This window comes from Rhinoraja longicauda, chromosome 25 (assembly GCF_053455715.1).
Source record: "Rhinoraja longicauda isolate Sanriku21f chromosome 25, sRhiLon1.1, whole genome shotgun sequence".
Classification (NCBI taxonomy): Eukaryota; Metazoa; Chordata; class Chondrichthyes; order Rajiformes; family Arhynchobatidae; genus Rhinoraja; species Rhinoraja longicauda.
In genome coordinates, this window is record NC_135977.1 from 23,175,792 (window position 1) to 23,198,177 (window position 22,386).

The 22,386-nt window shown below is 46.4% G+C and overlaps 1 protein-coding gene and 3 pseudogenes across 1 annotated transcript; all 4 read left to right on the forward strand.

Moving 5' to 3' along the window:
- Positions 1 to 270: 270 nt before the first annotated feature.
- On the forward strand, positions 271 to 4,768 carry LOC144605792 (hydroxycarboxylic acid receptor 2-like; annotated as a pseudogene).
- Positions 4,769 to 7,313: 2,545 nt separating this feature from the next.
- Positions 7,314 to 10,443, forward strand: LOC144605793 (hydroxycarboxylic acid receptor 2-like; annotated as a pseudogene).
- Positions 10,444 to 11,799: 1,356 nt separating this feature from the next.
- Positions 11,800 to 12,637, forward strand: LOC144605794 (hydroxycarboxylic acid receptor 2-like; annotated as a pseudogene).
- Positions 12,638 to 18,205: 5,568 nt separating this feature from the next.
- LOC144605795 (hydroxycarboxylic acid receptor 1-like) lies at positions 18,206 to 21,433 on the forward strand. The gene is made up of 2 exons (XM_078421353.1): positions 18,206 to 18,329; positions 20,012 to 21,433. Exons 1-2 carry the CDS (start codon positions 18,206 to 18,208, stop codon positions 21,085 to 21,087), a joined length of 1,200 nt encoding a protein of 399 aa, XP_078277479.1. The 3' UTR covers positions 21,088 to 21,433.
- The last annotated feature ends 953 nt before the right edge of the window (positions 21,434 to 22,386 follow it).

Below are 22,386 nucleotides of genomic sequence, written 5' to 3' on the forward strand. Positions count from 1 at the left end.
ACAAATTCTACCCAGACTAAGCCCTTCGCACCTTGACAGTCCCAGTCTATATTGAGAAAGTTAAAATCCCCTAGTATGATAACGTTATTAGCCTTGCAAATGCCGGCAATCTTCCAGTACACTTGCTGTTCTAATTCCCATTGACTATTTGGGCGCCTGTAAAATACTATTTGGTGGTGTCTTTTGCTCCACCCACCAGCTCTGACGGTGAAGTTGAAGTAGGTTCTGTTTTGAATGCATTCACCTCCTGAGCACAGTGAGTGTGAAGCCATGAAGAACCAGATCCGGGAATGTGCTGCAGGTGCCATCATCAAATCGAACTACAACTCACCAGTAATTCTTACCACATTCATCCTAGGATTTGCTGGAAATGCAATTGCCTTGTGGATCTTCTGCTTTCACGTGAAATCCCGGAGACCAAACATCGTGTACTCGCTAAACCTGATGATCGCCGAAACTCTGTTGATGTGCTGCCTACCTTTTCGAACCCATTATTTTATACGAGGGAAGAACTGGATCTTCGGTGATGCGGCCTGTCGCCTAAACATCTTCATGATCTCCCTCAACCGGGTTGGCAGCATCATCTTCCTGATGGTCATAGCCATCGACCGCTACTTTAAGGTGGTCCACCCGTTTCACAAAGCCAACAAGATATCTCCAAGGTGTGCTGCGAAATTAGCAGTAGCCCTGTGGGTCGTGCCAGTGGGGATTTGTTCGCACTTGTTGGCAGACCGACACGACTTCCAGCAAAGCAACATGACCTACTGTGAACCCTTCAACATAAACAACCCTTTAAGGCCCACCGCAATTTGGACAGAGACTGTGTTTATATTCTTCACGTTCATTTTACCAGTCTCCGTTATAGTTTTCTCTACCTCCTGCATCGTCTGGAAGTTAAGACAGATGCAGACGGAGATGAGGGGTAAATATACACGTACCGTGAAGCTGGTGATTGCTGTGGTCATAGTCTTTGTCATTTGTTTCTTGCCCACCAACATAGCCATGCTCGCCGTTTTAGTTACAGAGCAAAATACCACAGACTGCAAATACATCACCGCAGTGAATATGTTCTATAATACGTTGTTCGTGACATACCTGAACAGTGTGATCGACCCAGTGATTTACTATTTTTCAAATTCCGCATTTAAGGATGTGTTGAGGAAAGCTCTCGTTCATCTAAATTTAAGGACTGGCAAATCAGCTACAAGTCAAGATACTGAACAAGGGAATTCAAAGGAGGACAGACAATGTTGGACCAACAAACGACATCCTGGTCACTTGCAGCCCGGACTGAATCAGAAGCCGGTCATTGGGTAATCAAACCCTAGCGTGTTAAGCCATGAAATTGTGCAAAAGTTTTTAAATGTTGTCAATCCTTAAGTCTAGCTTAATTAACAACTTCTGAAATAAATTTATAAACACAAGATAACAGTTTAGTTTTGTTTTAGTTTATTGTCACGTTTACTGAGGTGCAGTGAAAAGCTTTTCGGTTGCGTGCTATCCAGTCAGTGGAAAGGCTAAACGTCAAGTCAAGTCAAATTTATTTGTCACATACACATACACGATGTGCAGTGAAATGAAAGTGGCAATGCCTGCGGGTTGTGCACAAAAAAGAATTACAGTTACAGCATATAAGTAAAGTTAATAACTTACTATTAGTGTCGACAAAAATTTAGTCTCTGGGGTTATAAAAGTTGACAGTCCTGATGGCCTGTGGGAAGAAGCTCCGTCTCATCCTCTCCGTTTTCGCAGCGTGACAGCGGAGGCGTTTGCCTGATCGTAGCATCTGGAACAGTCCGTTACTGGGGTGGCAGGGGTCCCTCATGATCTTGCTTGCTCTGGATCTGCACCTCCTGATGTATAGGTCCTGCAGGGGGATGAGTGTTGTTCCCATGGTGCGTTCTGCCGAGCGCACTACTCTCTGCAGGGCCATCCTGTCCTGGGCAGAGCTGTTCCTAAACCAGACTGTAATGTTGCCGGACAGGATGCTCTCTACAGCCCCAGAGTAGAAGCAATGAAGGATCCTCAGAGTCACGCTGAATTTCCTCAATTGTCTAAGGTGGTAAAGGCGCTGCTTAGCCTTACCCACCAGTGCGGCAATGTGCGTTGCCCACGTCAGATCCTCGGTGATGCGGACGCCCAAGTATTTAAAACTGCTCACCCTATCCACAGTAGACCCATTTATCTCCAGTGGCGTGTACGTCCTTGGATGTTTAGCCCTTCTGAAGTCCACAATCAGCTCCTTTGTTTCAGTGACATTCAAGAGGAGGCTATTGTCCTGACACCAGAGTGCCAGATCAGCCACCTCCTCCCGGTAGGCCTTCTCATCGTTATTGGAGATCCGGCCCACCACCACAGTGTCATCAGCAAACTTGATGATGGAGTTTGAGCTGAACCTGGCCCCACAGTCATGTGTGTACAGGGAGTAGAGTAGGGGGCTAAGGACACAGCCCTGGGGGGATCCTATGTTCAGGGTGAGGGAGCTAGATGTGTGTTCCCCCATCCTGACCACTTGGGTCCTGGCAGTGAGAAAGTCCAGGACCCAGGCACACAGAGGGGTGCTAAGCCCCAGTTCCAGCAGCTTCTCAACCAGTCTGCTGGGGACTATGGTGTTGAATGCTGAACTAAAGTCAATGAACAGCATCCTCACATAGCCCCCCTGGGTGTCCAGATGAGAGAGAGCGGTGTGTAGAACCTGGGAGACCGCATCATCCGTGGACCTGTTCGGACGGTATGCGAACTGTAGTGGGTCCATGTTGCGAGGAAGGAGGGCGCAGATGTGCTTCTTGACTAGCCTCTCAAAGCATTTCATGACAACCGAGATGAGGGCCACCGGTCGGTAGTCATTTAAACACGCTGGAGAGGCATTCTTTGGCACCGGTACAATGATGGATCTTTTGAAGCATGCATGGACCACGGACTTTGCCAAGGAGAGGTTGAATATTGTGGTGAGCACTGGAGCAAGCTGAGTAGCACAAGACTTTAGTACTCGCCCAGATATACCATCTGGGCCTCCAGCGATTACAATCAAGTGCACAGATACAGAATAAAGGGAATAACGTTCAGTGCAAGATAGTCCAGTTAAGACCGATTAAAGATAGATTGAGTGTCTCCAATGAGATAGTTGGTAGGTCAGGATCACTCTCTAGTTGGTAATAGGATGGTTCAATTGCCTGAACCTATCTACATAAATTACACTTTATTTCAATACTTGCGCTTTAAGATCTATTTACTTTATATAAAGGAAGGGTTTCTAGTAAATTTAGAGGAAATGGTAGGTCACAGATGTAAAATTCCCCCCTTTCAATAGAAGTACAGCACTTCCTCTATAACTAGCCGAGGAGTCCTGTAACCAAAGCAATCCAATGCAGCTGTCCTGCATATGTGTGTGTGTGTCCACACATCCTTCCTCCTCATTCACCTTTCCCCTTTCTCCTCTCTCCCCCCTCCCTCCTCTCCTTGCACATCATTTGAATGGACACTGTTTTTATATTGCTATTACAAAATCTATTTTTAAACAGGTTAAGTTATTCAGTCTGTATTCCTGCATTATTTCGAAGTTGACCGATCGAAAGCAACATGAAGGGTAAATATAGACGACCAGTGAAGCTTGTGACAACTAAGGCAGTAGTTTTTCTCTCGCATTCCTTCTCTCCAGAGATGCTACCTGACCCGCTGAGTTACTCCAGCATTTTGTATCTACCTTCGATTTAAACCAGGATCTGCAGTTATTTTTCCTACGGTAGTTTTTCTCCTTTGTTCCTTGCATGCCAATATTACTGCAGTCACAAAGTTAAAGTGCCACACAGACTGTAAGTCAGAGCAGAACTCAAAGAGCGGGATTAACTCATTGGGTTTGGCAGCAGCTGTGGAGGGAATGGATCGGGAACGTTTCGGGTTGGGACTCCTCTTCAGACTGATTTTACTAGGTGGGGGAAAGCTGTTAAGAGGGATGGGGCGGGACAAAGCCTGACAAGAGGTGGGTGGATACAGTTCAGGAGGGTTTGATTGGGAGATCGGTGGAATGGGAGGAGAGGAGAGGGGAGGGGAGGGGAGGGGAGGGGAGGGGAGGGGAGGGGAGGGGAGGGGAGGGGAAGGGAAGGGAAGGGGGAAATGTAAAGCTAGAGGGAGGGATATGGGTGCAAAGGAACAGAGGAGGGAAAAAGGGGGGGTTGAAGGGAGATGGGAGACTTGGGGATGGGAGATGAGTGTACGGAGTAGGGGAAAGGAGTAGGGTGACTGGGGAGTGTCGGGAGATGGTGGGAGAAATGGGTGCACATTGGCATTACTTGAAATTGGAGAAATCAATGTTCGTACCGCTGGGTTACAAGCTACCCAAGCGGACTATGAGATGCCGTCCTCCAGTTTGCGTGTGGCCTCACTCTGGCAACCGGGGAGGCGCAGGACAGAAAGGTCAGTATGGGAATGGGAAGGGGAATTGAAATGGTTCACAACAGGGAGATCCAGCAGGCCTTGGTGGACAGAGAGCAAGTGTTTGCAAAATGATCACCTTGTCTACGCTGCGAGTCAAGTAACGCAACAGTTAATATGCTTTGTCATACATTGGTTGGAACATACTTTAAAAAATATGGTCAATCTAATCGTTTTTTGTTCTTCAAAGTTAGCATTCAAATTTCCTTTCAAGAATGCTCTCGTTCATTTTCATTTGAAGTCTCGCAAATCAGCCACAAGCTACGAGACTGAAGAAGAGAAATCCAATGTCAAGTACACTGTGAATCAACAGTTGGGCTCTGCATGTCCGCCTTAACATGTGCAAGCTGAGCAACCCAGATAACACTGTGCAATTTAGAGCATTGCTTGTGGTAGATTTAGAGATACAGCGTGGAAACGGGCCCTTCCTGCCCACCGAGTCCATGCCGACGATCGATCACATGTACACTAGTTCTATGTTATCCCACTTACGCATCCCCTCCCTGCACACTAGGGGCAATTTACAGAAGCCACTTGTTCTGTGGGATGTGGGAGCAAACTGGAGCACCCAGAGCAAACCCACGTTGGCACGGGGAGAATGTGCAAATTTACGCAGACAACACCCAAGGTCGGGATCGAACTCGGATCTCTGGTACTGTGAGGCAGCAAATCTACCACTGCGCCGTTGTGCAGCCCCTTGGAATAAACTGGGATATCACCAATTTTAAACAATTTGTCAAGGAACGTTTTGAGTTTAATGTAGATGACCTGAAATAAACTAATTAAATGGTCGTTACGGTGCATCAAAGTATCTCTATGCTCTTAAGAGGAGTGGTTTCTGCAGATCATGATCATATTAAGTCATATTTCCTGTCGCCATAAATTTCCTGTAAACATCATATTTCCTCACGTGGCTGCAGTCCATATGTGGTGTTTGTAACCAAACTGTCCCAGCGCATTTTGCATAGTGGTAGAGTCTATGACTGGAGGGCACAGCCTCAGAACAAAAGGGTGTGCCTTTAGAATGGAGATGACGAGGAATATATTTCGTCAGAGAGTGGTGAATCTGTGGAATTCATTGCCACAGATGGCTGTGGAGACCAAGTCATTTGGTATTTTTAAAACAGAGATCAACAGGCTCTTTATTAGTAAGGGCATCAAAGGTTACGGGGATAGTGCAGGAGAATGGGGTTTCTTTAGCTTCCCACAGTGTCTTCAGAAACATCTGATGAGGCCTGGGAGATTTATCTACCTCCATATATCTTAGACCCTTCAGCACCTCCTCAACCATAATTAATTGACTGGGTAAATGTAAAAATTGTCCCTCGTGGGTGTAGGATAGTGTTAATGTACGGGGATCGCTGGGCGGCACGGACTTGGTGGGCCGAAAAGGCCTGTTTCCGGCTGTGTATATATGATATGATATGATATGATTTCCATTAAGTGTCCCAATTCCCCAGTCTTCATGTCTTTCTCTACCGTAAAATAAGAGGAGAAATACTTGCTGAGGATAGACACAAATGCTGGAGTAACAGCGGGACAGGCAGCATCTCTAGAGAGAAGGAATGGGTGACGTTTCGAGTTAAGACGTCTCTTCAGTCGAATCTGAAGAAGGGTCTCGATCGAAAGATCTGATTTACTCCAGCATCTGCAGTTCCTTCCTGCTTATTGAGGACCTTGCCCATCTGCTGTGGCTCTACACAGAGATGACAGCTTTGGTTTCTGTGGAGCCCTGTTCTCTCTCTAGTTACCTTCTTTCCCTTAGTGTACATAAAACCGCTTTGGATTTTCCTTAACATTATCTGCCAGAGCAATCTCCTGCCCTGTTTTTGCCCTCCTGATTTCCTTCTTAAGTATGCTCCAAAGTTCCTGAAACTCCTTCAGAGATACAATGATCACAGCTGCCTACACCTACCCCCCATGCCTCCCTTTTTTCGATAGAACTTTATGAGTTTGTCAATTGAAACTTCCTGACCAGAGCCTCAATCTTTCTCGTCATCCAAACTTCCTTATTCCTACCTGCCTTGCCCTTCACTCTAACTGGAACATGCATGCCCTGAACGTTTGTCATCACACTTTTAAAAGCATCCCACTTTCCAGACATTACTTTATCAACAAACAACCTACTCCAATCAACTTGGCTAGGTTCCTGTTGAGTACCATCAAAGTTGGCCTTGCCCCAAATCAGAGTTTTAACCCTGTCTTTATCCATTGTTATTTTAAAGTTAATTTGACAGTGGTTGTCAGCTCCAAAAGGCTCGCCCACTGTCACTAGCCCTTCCCAATTTCCTAATAGATCAAGCTTTGCCCTTTCCCTTGTAGGGCTTTCTACACATTTCCTGAGGGAACTTCCATGGTCACATTTAGAATCATAGAAAATAGGTGCAGGAACAGGCCATTCGGCCCTTCGATGCAGGAATAGGCCATTCGGCCAGTCAATACGATCATGGCTGATCATCCAAAATCAGTACCCCATTCCAGCTTTTTCCCCATATCCCTTGATTCCTTTAGCCATAAGAGCTAAATGTAACTCTCCCTTGAAAACATCCAGTGAATTGGCCTCCACTGTCTTCTGTGGAAGAGAATTCCACAGATTCACAACTCTCTGGGTGACAAATTCTACCCAGACTAAGCCCTTCGCACCTTGACAGTCCCAGTCTATATTGAGAAAGTTAAAATCCCCAAGTATGACAACGTTATTAGCCTTGCAAATGCCGGCAATCTTCCAGTACACTTGCTGTTCTAATTCCCATTGACTATTTGGGCCCCTGTAAAATACTATTTGGTGGTGTCTTTTGCTCCACCCACCAGCTCTGACGGTGAAGTTGAAGTAGGTTCTGTTTTGAATGCATTCACCTCCTGAGCACAGAGAGTGTGAAGCCATGGAGAACCAGACCCGGGAATGTGCTGCAGGTGCCATCTTCAAATTGGACTACAACTCACCAATAATTCTTACCACATTCATCCTAGGATTTGCTGGAAATGCAATTGCCTTGTGGATCTTCTGCTTTCACGTGAAATCCCGGAGACCAAACATCGTGTACTCGCTAAACCTGTTGATCGCCGATACTCTGTTGATGTGCTGCCTACCTTTTCGAGCCGATTATTTTATACGAGAGAAGAACTGGATCTTCGGTGATGCGGCCTGTCGCCTAAACATCTTCATGTTCTCCCTCAACCGGGTTGGCAGCATAATCTTCCTGATGGTCATAGCCATCGACCGCTACTTTAAGGTGGTCCACCCGTTTCACAAAGCCAACAAGATATCTCCAAGGTGTGCGGCGAAATTAGCAGTAGCCCTGTGGGTCGTGGCAGTGGGGATTTGTTCGCACTTGTTGGCAGACCGACACGACTTCCAGCAAAGCAACATGACCTACTGTGAACCCTTCATCATAAACAACCCTTTAAGGCCCACCGCAATTTGGACAGAGACTGTGTTTATATTCTTCACGTTCATTTTACCAGTCTCCGTTATAGTTTTCTCTACCTCCTGCATCGTCTGGAAGTTAAGACAGATGGAGACGGAGATGAGGGGTAAATATACACGTACCGTGAACCTGGTGATTGCTGTGGTCATAGTCTTTGTCATTTGTTTCTTGCCCACCAACATAGCCATGGTCGCCGTTTTAGTTACAGAGCAAAATACCACAGACTGCAAATACATCACCGCGGTGAATATGTTCTATAATACGTTGTTCGTGACATACCTGAACAGTATGATCGACCCAGTGATTTACTATTTTTCAAATTCCGCATTTAAGGATGTGTTGAGGAAAGCTCTCGTTCATCTAAATTTAAGGACTGGCAAATCAGCTACAAGTCAAGATACTGAACAAGGGAATTCAAAGGAGGACAGACAATGTTGGACCAACAAACGACATCCTGGTCACTTGCAGCCCGGACTGAATCAGAAGCCGGTCATTGGGTAATCAAACCCTAGCGTGTTAAGCCATGAAATTGTGCAAAAGTTTTTAAATGTTGTCAATCCTTAAGTCTAGCTTAATTAACAACTTCTAAAATAAATTTATAAACACAAGATAACAGTTTAGTTTTGTTTTAGTTTATTGTCACGTTTACCGAGGTGCAGTGAAAAGCTTTTCGGTTGCGTGCTATCCAGTCAGTGGAAAGGCTAAACGTGATTACATCAAGTGCACAGATACAGAATAAAGGGAATAACGTTCAGTGCAAGATAAAGTCCAGTTAAGTCCGATTAAAGATAGTTTGAGAGTCTCCAATGAGATAGTTGGTAGGTCAGGATCACTCTCTAGTGGGTGATAGGATGGTTCAGTTGCCTGAACCTATCTACATAAATTACACTTTATTCCAATACTTGCGCTTTAAGATCTCTTTACTTTATATAAAGGAAGGGTTTCAAGTAAATTTAGAGGAAATGGTAGGTCACAGATGTAAAATTCCCCCCTTTCAATAGAAGTACAGCACTTCCTCTATAACTAGCCGAGGAGTCCTGTAACCGAAGCAATCCAATGCAGCTGTCCTGTATATGCGTGTGTCTGTGTGCCCACACATCCTTCCTCCTCATTCACCTTTCCCCTTTCTCCTCTCTCCCCCCTCCCCCCTCTCCTTGCACATCATTTGAATGGACACTGTTTTTATATTGCTATTACAAAATCTATTTTTAAACAGGTTAAGTTATTCAGTCTGTATTCCTGCATTATTTCGAAGTTGACCGATCGAAAGCAACATGAAGGGTAAATATAGACGACCAGTGAAGCTTGTGACAACTAAGGCAGTAGTTTTTCTCTCGCATTCCTTCTCTCCAGAGATGCTACCTGACCCGCTGAGTTACTCCAGCATTTTGTATCTACCTTCGATTTAAACCAGGATCTGCAGTTATTTTTCCTACGGTAGTTTTTCTCCTTTGAGTTATGCTCTGACTTACAGTCTGTGTGGCAATATTACTGCAGTCACAAAGTTAAAGTGCCACACAGACTGTAAGTCAGAGCATAACTCAAAGAGCGGGATTAACTCAGTGGGTTTGGCAGCAGCTGTGGAGGGAATGGATCAGGAACGTTTCGGGTTGGGACTCCTCTTCAGACTGATTTTACTAGGTGGGGAAAGCTGTTAAGAAGGATGGGGCGGGACAAAGCCTGACAAGAGGTAGGTGGATACAGTTCAGGAGGGTTTGATTGGGAGATCGGTGGAATGGGAGGAGAGGAGAGGGGAGGGGAGGGGAGGGGAGGGGAGGGGAGGGGAGGGGAGGGGAGGGGAGGGGAGGGGAGGGGAGGGGAGGGGAGGGGAGGGGAGGGGAGGTGAGGGGAGGTGAGGTGAGGTGAGGTGAGGTGAGGTGAGGGGAGGTGAGAGGAGGGGAGGGGAGGGGAGGGGAGGGGAAGGGGGAAATGTAAAGCTGGAGGGAGGGATATGGGTGCAAAGGAACAGAGGAGGGAAAAAGGGGGGGTTGAAGGGAGATGGGAGACTTGGGGATGGGAGATGAGTGTACGGAGTAGGGGAAAGGAGTAGGGTGACTGGGGAGTGTCGGGAGATGGTGGGAGAAATGGGTGCACATTGGCATTACTTGAAATTGGAGAAATCAATGTTCGTACCGCTGGGTTACAAGCTACCCAAGCGGACTATGAGATGCCGTCCTCCAGTTTGCGTGTGGCCTCACTCTGGCAACCGGGGAGGCGCAGGACAGAAAGGTCAGTATGGGAATGGGAAGGGGAGTTGAAATGGTTCACAACAGGGAGATCCAGCAGGCCTTGGTGGACAGAGAGCAAGTGTTTGCAAAATGATCACCTTGTCTACGCTGTGAGTCAAGTAACGCAACAGTTAATATGCTTTGTCATACATTGGTTGGAACATACTTTAAAAAATATGGTCAATCTAATCGTTTTTTGTTCTTCAAAGTTAGCATTCAAATTTCCTTTCAAGAATGCTCTCGTTCATTTTCATTTGAAGTCTCGCAAATCAGCCACAAGCTACGAGACTGAAGAAGAGAAATCCAATGTCAAGTACACTGTGAATCAACAGTTGGGCTCTGCATGTCCGCCTTAACATGTGCAAGCTGAGCAACCCAGATAACACTGTGCAATTTAGAGCATTGCTTGTGGTAGATTTAGAGATACAGCGTGGAAACGGGCCCTTCCTGCCCACCGAGTCCATGCCGACGATCGATCACATGTACACTAGTTCTATGTTATCCCACTTACGCATCCCCTCCCTGCACACGAGGGGCAATTTACAGAAGCCACTTGTTCTGTAGGATGTGGGAGCAAACTGGAGCACCCAGAGCAAACCCACGTTGGCACGGGGAGAATGTGCAAATTTACGCAGACAACACCCAAGGTCGGGATCGAACTCGGATCTCTGGTACTGTGAGGCAGCAAATCTACCACTGCGCCGTTGTGCAGCCCCTTGGAATAAACTGGGATATCACCAATTTTAAACAATTTGTCAAGGAACGTTTTGAGTTTAATGTAGATGACCTGAAATAAACTAATTAAATGGTCGTTACGGTGCATCAAAGTATCTCTATGCTCTTAAGAGGAGTGGTTTCTGCAGATCATGATCATATTAAGTCATATTTCCTGTCGCCATAAATTTCCTGTAAACATCATATTTCCTCACGTGGCTGCAGTCCATATGTGGTGTTTGTAACCAAACTGTCCCAGCGCATTTTACATAGTGGTAGAGTCTATGACTAGAGGACACAGCCTCAGAACAAAAGGGTGTGCCTTTAGAATGGAGATGACGAGGAATATATTTCGTCAGAGTGGTGAATCTGTGGAATTCATTGCCACAGATGGCTGTGGAGACCAAGTCATTCGGTATTTTTAAAACAGAGATCAAGAGGCTCTTAATTAGTAAGGGCATCAAAGATTACGGGGAGAAAGCAGGAGAATGGGGTTGAGAGGAGAAAATAGATGAGCCATGATCGAATGGTGGAGCAGACTCCATGGGCCGAAGGGTCTAATCCTGCTCCAATGTCTGATGGTCTTATGGTTTACCTGGTTCCAGTGGTCTCAGGAAGGTTCTATCTACATGACTGCACTCATCATATCCAAACAACTCCAGTCCTCCCTGACCTCTCAGTCTGCAGCTAAGAAGGGGGCTGTCCAATCATAGAGTTGTACAGCACAGAAACGGGCCATTTGGCCCAACTCATCCATGCTGAATAGATGCCTTCCTAAGCTCGTCCCACCTTCCTGCATTTGGTCCATATCCCTCAAAACGTTTTCTATCCAAGTACCTGTCCAAATGTCTTTTAAATGTTGTAATTGTACCGGCTCAACTACCTCCTGTAGCAGGTCATTCCACCTCTGCAGTGTGAGGCTCTGAGCAGATAAGGTTGTTCCTTTTTACATTAGTTCTCTGCTCTCTGAAGCGCTCTGACGATGTGACTGTCCCACAATGGAGAGGTCCACCCAGCAATGTGTTCATGGCTTTCCGTCCCACAGCCCACCAATCATTTTTATCACCTTCTTCCTGGGATTTGTTGGAAATGCAATCGCTCTCTGCATCTTCCTCTTCCATGTAAAACGCTGGAAACCAAACACCGTGTACTCACTGAATCTGCCAATCGCCGACACGTTTCTAATCACCTGCCTACCCTTTAGAATTGGTTATTTTGCAGGTGAGAAGCAACGGATTTATGGTGATGTTCTTTGCCGCCTGAACATATTCTTGATTTCCTTAAATCGGACTGGCAGCATCTTTTTCCGAATGTTTATAGCCATCGATCGTTATTTGAAGGTGGTCCTCCCTCTTCACATAGTTAACAAGATGCCTGCAAGGTCCGCAGTGAGGATTGCAGCCGCTCTGTGGATTATGGCAGTGGTAATTCCGTCGCACTTGGTGACAGAACAACACGACTTCAAGCATAACAATGTGGCGCTCTGTGAGTCCTTCAACATCATCAACCCTCTAATTGGTACAAGTATTTGGACATATATTGCTTTTATATTCTTTATCTTTATTTTACCAGCTTCGGTTATCCTGTTCTGTACCTCCTGCAACACCTGGAAGTTCAGGCGGATCAAAAGCAATGTGAGTGGTAAATATAAACAAACAGTGAAGATTGTGATAACTGGCGGTAGGTTTTGCCATTTGCTTCATGCCCACCAATATTGCTCTTGTAGTCACGAAGCTAAGAGGTGCCCGACACTGCAAATCATTCGATACAGCAATGTATTTCTTTTATAATACATTGTTTCTGACATACCTGAAGGGGGGAATTTTACATCTGTGACCTACCATTTCCTCTGGAGAGAAGGAATGGGTGACGTTTTGGGCCGAGACCCTTTTCAGACCGTTGAGGGATTAGGGAAACGAGAGATATCGACGGTGGTGTAGAGAGATAAAGAACAATTCCCTATCTTCTATAACCTTCCCAATGATAGAAACTGGTGAGAAATATTCATTTAAGACCTCACCTATTTGTGGATCAACATAGAGACATCTACATTTCATAATTTTAAACAGTCACTGGAAAAGACTTTAGAGATACCACGTGGAAATAGGCCCTTTGGCCCACCAAGTCGCCATTGATCTGTAATTGCCCTTTACACTAGCACTAGCACTATCCTACACACTAACACTAGCACCAGCACTATCCTACACACTAAGGTCAATTTAAAATTTTTACAATTTTACCAAAGCCAATTAGCCTACAAACCTACACGTTTTTGGAGTGTGGGAGGAAACCGGAGCAGTCACGGGGAGAATGTACAAAGTCCATGCAGACAGCATCCGTGGTCGGGAGCGAAACCTGGTCTCTGGCACTGTAAGACAGCAGCCCAACCGCTGCACCACTGCTCTCCGCACTGGTTCATGTGTTAAAGTAATAAATTGGGGTAACACTGATTTTCATGGCGTTAGATAGGAACTGACTTAAAGCTTGATTGGGAGAGGTTGATTGCAGGTAAAGGAACTACTGGCAAATGGGAAGCTCTTACAAGTGAGATAGGGAGAGTTCAGGTGAAGCAAGTTGCTGTTAGTGAGGTTCATGAGGGATATTGAAGCTCTAATCAGGAAACAGGAGGGGCATTACAGGTACAGGCAGCTGGGATCAAGTGAATCCCTTGGTATAAGGGTTGTAGAAGTACAACTGAAGAGGGAAACTATGAAGCCGAAAAGAGGACATGAGATAGGTTTAGTAGGTGAGGAAAAAGATAATCCTAAGAGATGTGTAGGTTCATTGACTTCTGTAAATTGTCCCTAGGGTGCAGGATAGTGCGAGTGTACGGTGTGATCGCTGGTCGGCGCGGACACAGTGGACTGAAGGGCATGTTTCCACGATGTATCTCTGAAGTCTAAAAGTCTAAAAGAGATTCTATTAGTATATTAAGAAAAAAAAGCTAACCAGAGAGAGAATAACTCTGTTTAGGATCAAAAAGATGATCAAAGTTGAAAACAATATTTATTAATTAAACTAGGTGGTCAGGCCCTTAATCAGCGAAGGCAGCTTATTAGACAATGCTCCACAGTAGACACCAACTACAAGGAATGATATGCATTCTAGTAACATTTTGTCTACAAAGAAACACTGGGTATAGATAAAGTGAATAGTCAGTCTTTTTCCCAGGTTAGGGGAGTCTAAAACTAGAGAGCAGAGATTTAAGATAAGAGGGGAAAAATTCAATGGGAACCCAGAGGCATATTTGTGACAGAGAGTGATGGGTGTGTGGAATGAGTTGCCAGAGGAAATTGTAGAGACAGGGACAATTACGATGTTAAAATATATCCGAGAGGAGCATATATAGTTAAAATCAGAGGGATATGGGCAAACGAAGGCAAACGGGAACAATTTGATATCTTGGTTGGTAAGGGCAAGTTGGGCCGTAGGGCCAGTTTCTATGCTGTTTGACTCCAGGACTCTTTGACTTCCCCTATAGTCTGATGTAGTGGAACTAGGTTACTGTAAGTAAAAGCTTAGTCTCGTGATCCAGAGAGAGGAAGTCAAATGCATTGCACAACTGGAGAAAGTACTTACAGTAAAATGTATTTTCAATAGTGCAGCTGATAGAACTGTTGCCTCACAGCACCAGAGACCCAGGTTTGATCCTGACTTTGGTTGCTGCCTGCGTGGAGTTTGCACATTCTTCCTGCAACGGCTTGGGTTTTCTCCAGTTGCTCTGGTTTCCTCCCACAGTCCAAAGACATGCGAGTTTGTGGGTTAATTGGTCTCTGTAAGAATGCCCCATGGCAGTGTGATTAGTTTAGTTTAGCTTAGAGATATAGCATGGAAACAGGCCCCAGGCTCTTCCAGCCCACCTAGCCCGCACCGCCCAGCGATCCCCGCACATTAACAGTATCCTACACCAGGGAACATTTTCTAAATTTTATTTATACTAAGTCAATTAACCGACAAACCTATACGCCTTTGGATCAAACGTCCTTCGCCAGGATTGGACCCAAATCTAGCGCACCACCTTACCATGTGTTATTCCTCATGACGATAAAAACTGATTGATATATTGTTAATTGATGAGAAAGTGGGATTACATAGAACTAATGTGAACGTGTGATCGATGGTCAGTGTGGATTTGGTGGGCTGAAGAGCCTGTTTCCACTCTGTATCTCTGAACTACACTAAACATCTAAACAGTCACAAAGCAATGAGTTCACACATGTCTCCTCCCTCTCTGCTGACCAATGTTACCAGACACAGGACCCGTCCCCACTTCACTACAGATGGACGTAAGTAGCTCCCATCTCATAGTCAATCGTGGTGAACTCCTATCCCTCCACCAGTTCTCACATTCCATCTCCCTGGTGATAATGGATCGAAGGAACCCTTACCAGAGGAGATAGAACAGTACCCACATGTACAAGCCTTTCAGCCCACAATGTTTATGCCGAACATGATGCCAGGTTAATCTGATCTCATCTGCCTGTTCATGATTCATATCCCTCTATTCCCTGCACTTCCATGTGCCCATCTAAAAGCCTCATAAGCATCACTGTTGTATCTTCCTTCACCACCACCCCTCTCAATGCGTTCCAGGCCCCCACTAATCTGTGTAAAAATCTTGACCTGCACATAGTGTCATACAGCGTGGAAACAGGCCCTTCGGTCCAACTTGCCCACACTGACCAAAATGCCCCCCCCATCTACACTAGTCCCATCTACCTGCATTTATTTGGCCCATATCAGTCCAAATCTATCATATCCATGCACCTGTCCAAATGTTTCTTAAACATAGCAATTGTACCTGCCTCCATTAACTCCTCCAGCAGCTCGTACCATACAACTGCCGCCTTCTGTATGAAAAAATTGCTCCTCAGATTCCTACTAAATCTTTCCCCCTTCACCTTAAACCTATGTCCTCTGTTTCTTGGTCTCTGGCGCTGTGAGGCAAAAACTCTATCAGCTTGCCACTGCACCCTCTTCTCTTAATTTTATACTGTTGGAGTGTTCTTCCTCCATCATAGATCCAAATCCTCTAAACCTGCTAATAATATTTGATCATATCACCCCATTGAAGGATCAGAACAGAATTTGGAAACTCCCATCAAAATTAAAATTGAAGATACAAGGATCTGCAGATGCTGGTTTACAAACAATGACAAAGTGCTGGAGTACCTCAGCGGGACAGGCACCATTTCTGGAGAATATGGATAGGTGACGATTCGGTTCGGGACCTTTCTTCAGACAGATTGTGGTGGTGGGGGTGGGATGCGGGGTGGGGGGGGAGGGGAGAGAGCTGGAAGAGAGGAGAGGCAGGACAATGCCTGGTGAGTGATAGGCAGATACAGGTGAGGAGGGGGTTTTGATTTAAAGGCCAGAGATGAAAAGACAAAAGGTTTGAGATGAAGATAGAAGAGGTATGAATTGGGAAGCCAAAGTAAGGAATAGAGGTGGAAGGGTAGGGGGAGGGGAGAAATGTGTATGTCCAGATGGAGCATCGAGAGGAGGTTGGGGGGTGGGAGGAAGGGAGGATTGTTTGTAGGTTAGTTTCCTAAAATTGGACAAATCAATGTTTATACCGTTAGGTTGTATGCTACCCTAGCAAAATATGAGGCTGTATAAACAGAACTGCAGATGCTGGTTCATTCCAAAGATAAAGAAGGGTCCTGTCCCAAAACATCACTTATCCTCTTTCTCCAGAGATGCTGCTTGACCAGCTGAGTTACTTCAGCACCTTGTGTCTATCTTTGGAATATGAGGTACTGTTCCTCCAGTTTACATGTGACCTTGCCCTGATAGTGGAGGAGGTCCAGGAGGGAAAGGCCAGTATGGGAATGGGAAGGGGAGTTCAATTGGTTAGCAACTGGGAGATCCAGCAGGCCCTGGCGGACTGAGCGCAAGTGTTCGGCAAAATGGTCGCTGAGTGTTTTCCCAGCAGCACGAAGACTGAATGGTGGCCGGGTGAGGCAAGGGACAATGGTTTGTTGGCCGACATGCCGGTCCAGATTGAGGTGATGGTGGAGTGGGCCGCTGGAGGCCCAGCAGCAGCCTGGGATTCAACTAAATTGGGGGCCACTCCAGGAGACTGAGCGCGTGGATTGGATGTGACCTGCAGCTGCACGGAACAATGGAGCAGCGGTGGAGAACACCAAAGCCTCCTTTTGGCTGGGCCAACCCTGCGACGCCCACCAGGACAATGGGCTTTTATGGCCAGGTTAAGGACTCTGCATTTATGACAACTGGGACTTGAAAATGGTGCCACGATCTGGCGACTCTTTTATGCTGTTTTAATGTGCCCTTAACTTCACACTTGTACTTAATCTAAGATTGTGCTTGTGTAGGTGCAGGTGCAGCATGCAGGTGCAGCAGGCAGTGAAGAAAGCGAATGGTATGTTGGCATTCATAGCAAGAGGATTTGAGTTTAGGAGCAGGGAGGTGCAGGGAGGTTCTGCTGCAGTTGTACAGGGCCTTGGTGAGACCGCACCTGGAGTATTGTGTGCAGTTTTGGTCTCCTAACCTGAGGAAAGACGTTCTTGCCTTAGAGGGAGTACAGAGAAGGTTCACCAGATTGGTCCCTGGGATGGCGGGACTTACATATGAGGAAAGACTGGATAGACTGGGCTTGTACTCGCTGGAATTTAGAAGACTGAGGGGGGATCTTATAGAAACATATAAAATTCTTAAGGGGTTGGAGAGGCTAGATGCGGGAAGATTGTTCCCGATGTTGGGGGAGTCCAGAACCAGGGGCCACAGCTTAAGGATAAGGGGGAAGTCTTTTAGGAACGCGATGAGAAAACATTTCTTCACACAGAGAGTGGTGAGTCTGTGGAATTCTCTGCCACAGAAGGTAGTTGAGGCCAGTTCATTGGCTATATTTAAGAGGGAGTTAGATGTGGCCCTTTTTGCTAAAGGGTTCAGGGGGTATGGAGAGAAGGCAGGTACAGGCTACTGAGCTGGATGATCAGCCATGATCATATTGAATGGCGGTGCAGGCTCGAAGGGCCGAATGGCCTACTCCTGCACCTATTTTCTATGTTTCTATGTTTCTATGTTTCTAGAGTGTTACTTTAGCTGAACTGTATGCAAAAAATAATTGTACTGTACCGCGGCACATATGACTATAAAGTACCAATGACCCATTGGTCTCACCTACGTTAAAAAATGGGGAAATACAGAGTGCAGTCGATGAGGTTAGAGGAGGTGCATGTGAACCTCGATAGAACTTGGAAGGACTGCTGGGGTACTGGATGGAGGCAAGGAAAGAGGTATAGGGATGGATGTCACAGGGGAAAGTATCCAGGGATGGGGTGGTTTAGGTGGGAAGGGATGAGTAAACGCAGGAGTTGCAGGGAGCAGTCTCTACAGAAAGGGTGGGGAGATGTGACTGGTGGTGGGATCACGTTGAAGATGGCAGAAATGTCGGAGGATGATATGTTCGTCGCGGAAGCTGGTGGGGTGGAAGGTGAAGACCAGGGGAAGACTGACTGGGGGAAGAGGCAAAGAAAGCAGAACTACGGGACACGGAGGAGACGTGGGTGGGTGAGGGGTCCATCGAGGGCAGCAGGGGGGAAACTACGTTTATTGAAGAAAATATTGAACTGAATACCAAGCAAGATAACATTTGATTACACATTAACAAAAAACACTAGAATAACTCTCATTACCATTATAAAGTAATTGTAATTGACGAAAATTGCTCCAAAATGAATTCAGTGTGCGGGTCAGTACATTATTTGTTGAGAATCCATATTGAATCCTCTAGTATATTTGGATATTTTCCCCGTAATTTTAAACGTAGTTTAGGTTATTGTCGTGTGTACCGAGGTACAGTGAAAAGCTTCTTATTGCGTGCTAACCAGTCAGCGGAAAGACTATACATGATCTCAATGGAGCTGTCCACAGTGTAATGATTCCTTCAACCACCGGGTGGCGCCGCAAGCACTGGCTGTCTCGCCAACAGTCTCTGTCCTTTCTACTGTTTTTGTTAAGACTTTTTTTTCAAATCTCTTACCTCGATGGAGATGCGATTCTTCTCCGTATCGTATCTCCTTTCCCCACTGCGGCCTAACATCGAGGAGTTGGCAGCCTTTCAATAGACAATAGACAATAGACAATGGGTGCAGGAGTAAGCCATTTGGCCCTTCGAGCCAGCACCACCATTCAATGTGATCATGCCTGATCATTCTCAATCAGTTCCTGCCTTCTCCCCATACCCCCTGACTCCTGTAACGGACCGCAGGTAGACCCAAATGCAGCACATGGAACCAAGGAAGTAGTTTTAGAATGAGCTTTATTCCTACCTGCTCGTGGACAGAAGACTGGGGCGTTCACCAGGGCTACGACGAGGCATGAAGGTCGGGAGCAGGCAGGGTCGGCAACGGGAAATCAGTCCAAGAGAGAATGCTGGATAGTCTTGCATGAGGGCTAAGAACAATCTGGCAAAGAGTGTGTGTGCAGGAAGGGTATATATGTTGGCTTGATTGGTGATCTGGAGCAGGTGAGTGAACAGGTGAGGGGAGTTGGCTTAACGTGGTGGGTGTGGCTGGCAGGTGAGTGAACAGGACAGACTGTGACAACTCCGCTATCCTTAAGAGCTCTATCTAGCTCTCTCTTGAATCCTGGAGACGGACCAGGCGCTTCATGCCGCGGGCACGACGCAGACTTTAACATCGTGGAGCTTGCGATCCTTTGCCGAGGATCGACTGTGGAGAGCTCCAACCGTGGGGCCGGTGGACTTTAACACCGCAGTCCCTGGTAAGAAGAGGCCGACTCGGGAGCTCCATGCCGCGGAGAATGTTTCAACCGCCCCGACACGGGGAGTTTCTATCATCCCGATGGGAGGGCTTGGACAGTCGGCAGCGGCGACCGGAGGTGAACAAAGAGGAAGAAGCTTTAATTTTATTACCTTCCATCACAGTGAGGAATGTGGAATCCACTCTGGTGGATGTTTATGTTAAATTTTACTTTATGTGGCTGTGTGTCTTGTTGCTTTTTACTTAGTATGGCTGTATGGTAACTCAAATTTCACTGCACCTTAATTGGCACATGTGACAATAAATTGATCTTGAAATCTTGAATTCTTGAAATGATTAGTGCAAGATAAAGTCCAGTAAATGTCCTATTAAAGATGCCTGAGTACTTCCTCAAATGCTACTTCCCTAGATGTTGAAACCCACCCCCATGAGCCGTGATGTAACGGCCAGACTATATAAGGGTTTGTTCTTCTTTTATTTGCTTGGGATTCCTGCAACTCTATTATAATGGCGAATTTGGAGAATGTAACCGAGCAGTGCGCACCCAATGAAGATACCAGCTCAGCATACAACTCGCCGATCATCATCATAACATGCGTCCTCGGCTTCATTGGCAACGCCATCGCTTTGTGGATCTTCTGCTTCCATGTCAAGACCTGGAAACCGAACACGGTCTATTCTCTGAACCTGGCGATCGCGGATACACTTTTAATCTGCTGCCTCCCTTTCCGCGCCGGCTACTACCTTCGCGGCAAGAACTGGGTCTTTGGCGATGCGGCCTGTCGCCTGAACATCTTCATGATCTCCTTAAACCGCATTGGCAGCATCACCTTCCTGATGGTGATAGCCATCGACCGCTACTTTAAGGTGGTCCACCCTCAGCACAGGGCAAACAAGATCACCCCGAGGTGTGCGGCCAAGATAGCAGGTGGCCTGTGGATCATGGGGGTGGGGATCTGTGTGCACCTGTTGGTGGAGAGGCACCACTTCGAGCAAAACAACTCGACCTTCTGTGAACCCTTCAACATCAACCACCCTCTGCACCCCACCGCGATTTGGACGGACGCCGTGTTTATTTTCTTCAAGTTTCTCTTGCCGGTCTCCGTTATACTTTTCTCCACCTCGTGCATCATCTGGAGGTTAAGGCACATGGAGAGTGATCTGAGGGGCAAATATAAACGTGCCACCAAGCTTGTGATCGCCGTGGCAGCGGTCTTTATATTTTGTTTCCTGCCCACCAATGTTGCTGTGGTCGCCGTTTTGATCACTAGACTCAGAAGCTCGGTGGACTGCAAGTCCTATGTCATTGCGGTCAATATCTTTTATAACACTTTATTCATGACGTATCTGAACAGCGTTGTCGACCCTGTTATTTACTACTTTTCGAGCTCAGCGTTCAAAGACGCTTTGAGGAAAGCTCTCGCCCCCCTCAATGTCAGCCTTTCCAAATCAACCAGCGACCAAGAAATGGACCCACGAGAGTCCAGGGCAGAACTCTCGAAAGATCGACACCTCAGTTCTGATATACTTCTCTGATCCACTGTGTAAACTTTGCAAGAAAAGAAAATTCCACTGTGCGTTTGGCATATGTGACAATAAAAGCACAATTGAACCATTAAACTAGACTCTCACTGTCAGTGTGTGATAACCGACACTTCCATACTCAAGGATAGTTTCTTCCCAGCTGTTATCAGGCAACTGAAACATTCTACCAACAGCTAGAAAGCGGCCCTGGTCCACTTTCTACCTCAGTGGAGACCATCAGCCTATTTCTTAATCGGACTTTACTGGACTTTATCTTGCTCTAAACATTCTTCCTTTATCATGTATCTATCTGTACACTGTGAATGGCTCAATTGTAAATATTCCACCGTCAGCGATGGCAGTCTTTCTGTCTTTTCACCTATTTTGTTATTTTTAGTGGGTTTTAAAAAGTATGTGTTGATGTTCTCCGGTTTGTTTTATGTGAGGGGTTGGGGGGAGGGTCGGGGGAAACTTTTTTTCAATCTCTTACCTTGCCGGAGATGCGATTGTTTTCCAGATCATATCCCTGGTCGCTCTGCGGCCAAACATCATGGAGCTGGCGGCCTTGCTCGAGACTGACTTTGAGCCCCACCGTGGGGCCGTGGACTTACCATCAGAGCCTGCGATCCCTTGCCCGGGATCAACGCTCCAACTGCGGCCTGCGGATTTTAACATCGAGGAGCTCGCAGTCTCGGGTAGAGACTGATGTCGGGAAGCTCCAAAGCCGCAGAAGGTTTGACTAGCCCCGACCCGGGGTCCGATCTCCCGGCGCGGGGGAGCTGAGATCCCCCCCGATGCGGGAGGTTGATCGCCCCGATGTGGAGGGCCCGACCGCCAGCTACGGGAGCCAAGATCATCCCATCAACAGAAGGTTCGAGGCCCCCGACCGCGGGAGGACAAAGAAGGGAAGAGATTGACATTTTCCTTTTGCCTTCCATCACAGTGAGGAATGTGGAGGGGTCACTATGGTGGATATTTATGTTAAAATGTATTTTGCGTGTTTTGTTGCTTTTTATTGGTATGACTGTATGGCAAATCAAATTCCTCGTATGTTGCAAAACATACTTGGCTAATAAAGTATGATTATGATTATGATGTATACTCTTTCTGCTGATTGGTTAGCATGCAACAAAACTAAACTACTAACTAACTAACTATGTGTAGCAAGAAGCTGTAGATGCTGGTTTATACCGAAGATAGATACAAAGTGCTGGAGTAACTCAGTGAGTCAGGCAGCTTCTCTGGAGGAAAAGGATAGGTGATGTTTCAGGTGGGGACCCTTCTTCCTACTAGATTTTGTAATTAAATGCT

What these genes read in the sequence shown, in the direction of transcription:
- LOC144605795 (XM_078421353.1), top strand. Translation starts at nt 18,206, where the DNA reads ATGGCAGAAATGTCGGAGGATGATATGTTCGTCGCGGAAGCTGGTGGG. An exon ending in CTACGGGACACGGAGGAGAC is followed by an intron (nt 18,330 to 20,011) that starts GTGGGTGGGTGA and finishes AGACTATATAAG; the next exon opens with GGTTTGTTCTTCTTTTATTT.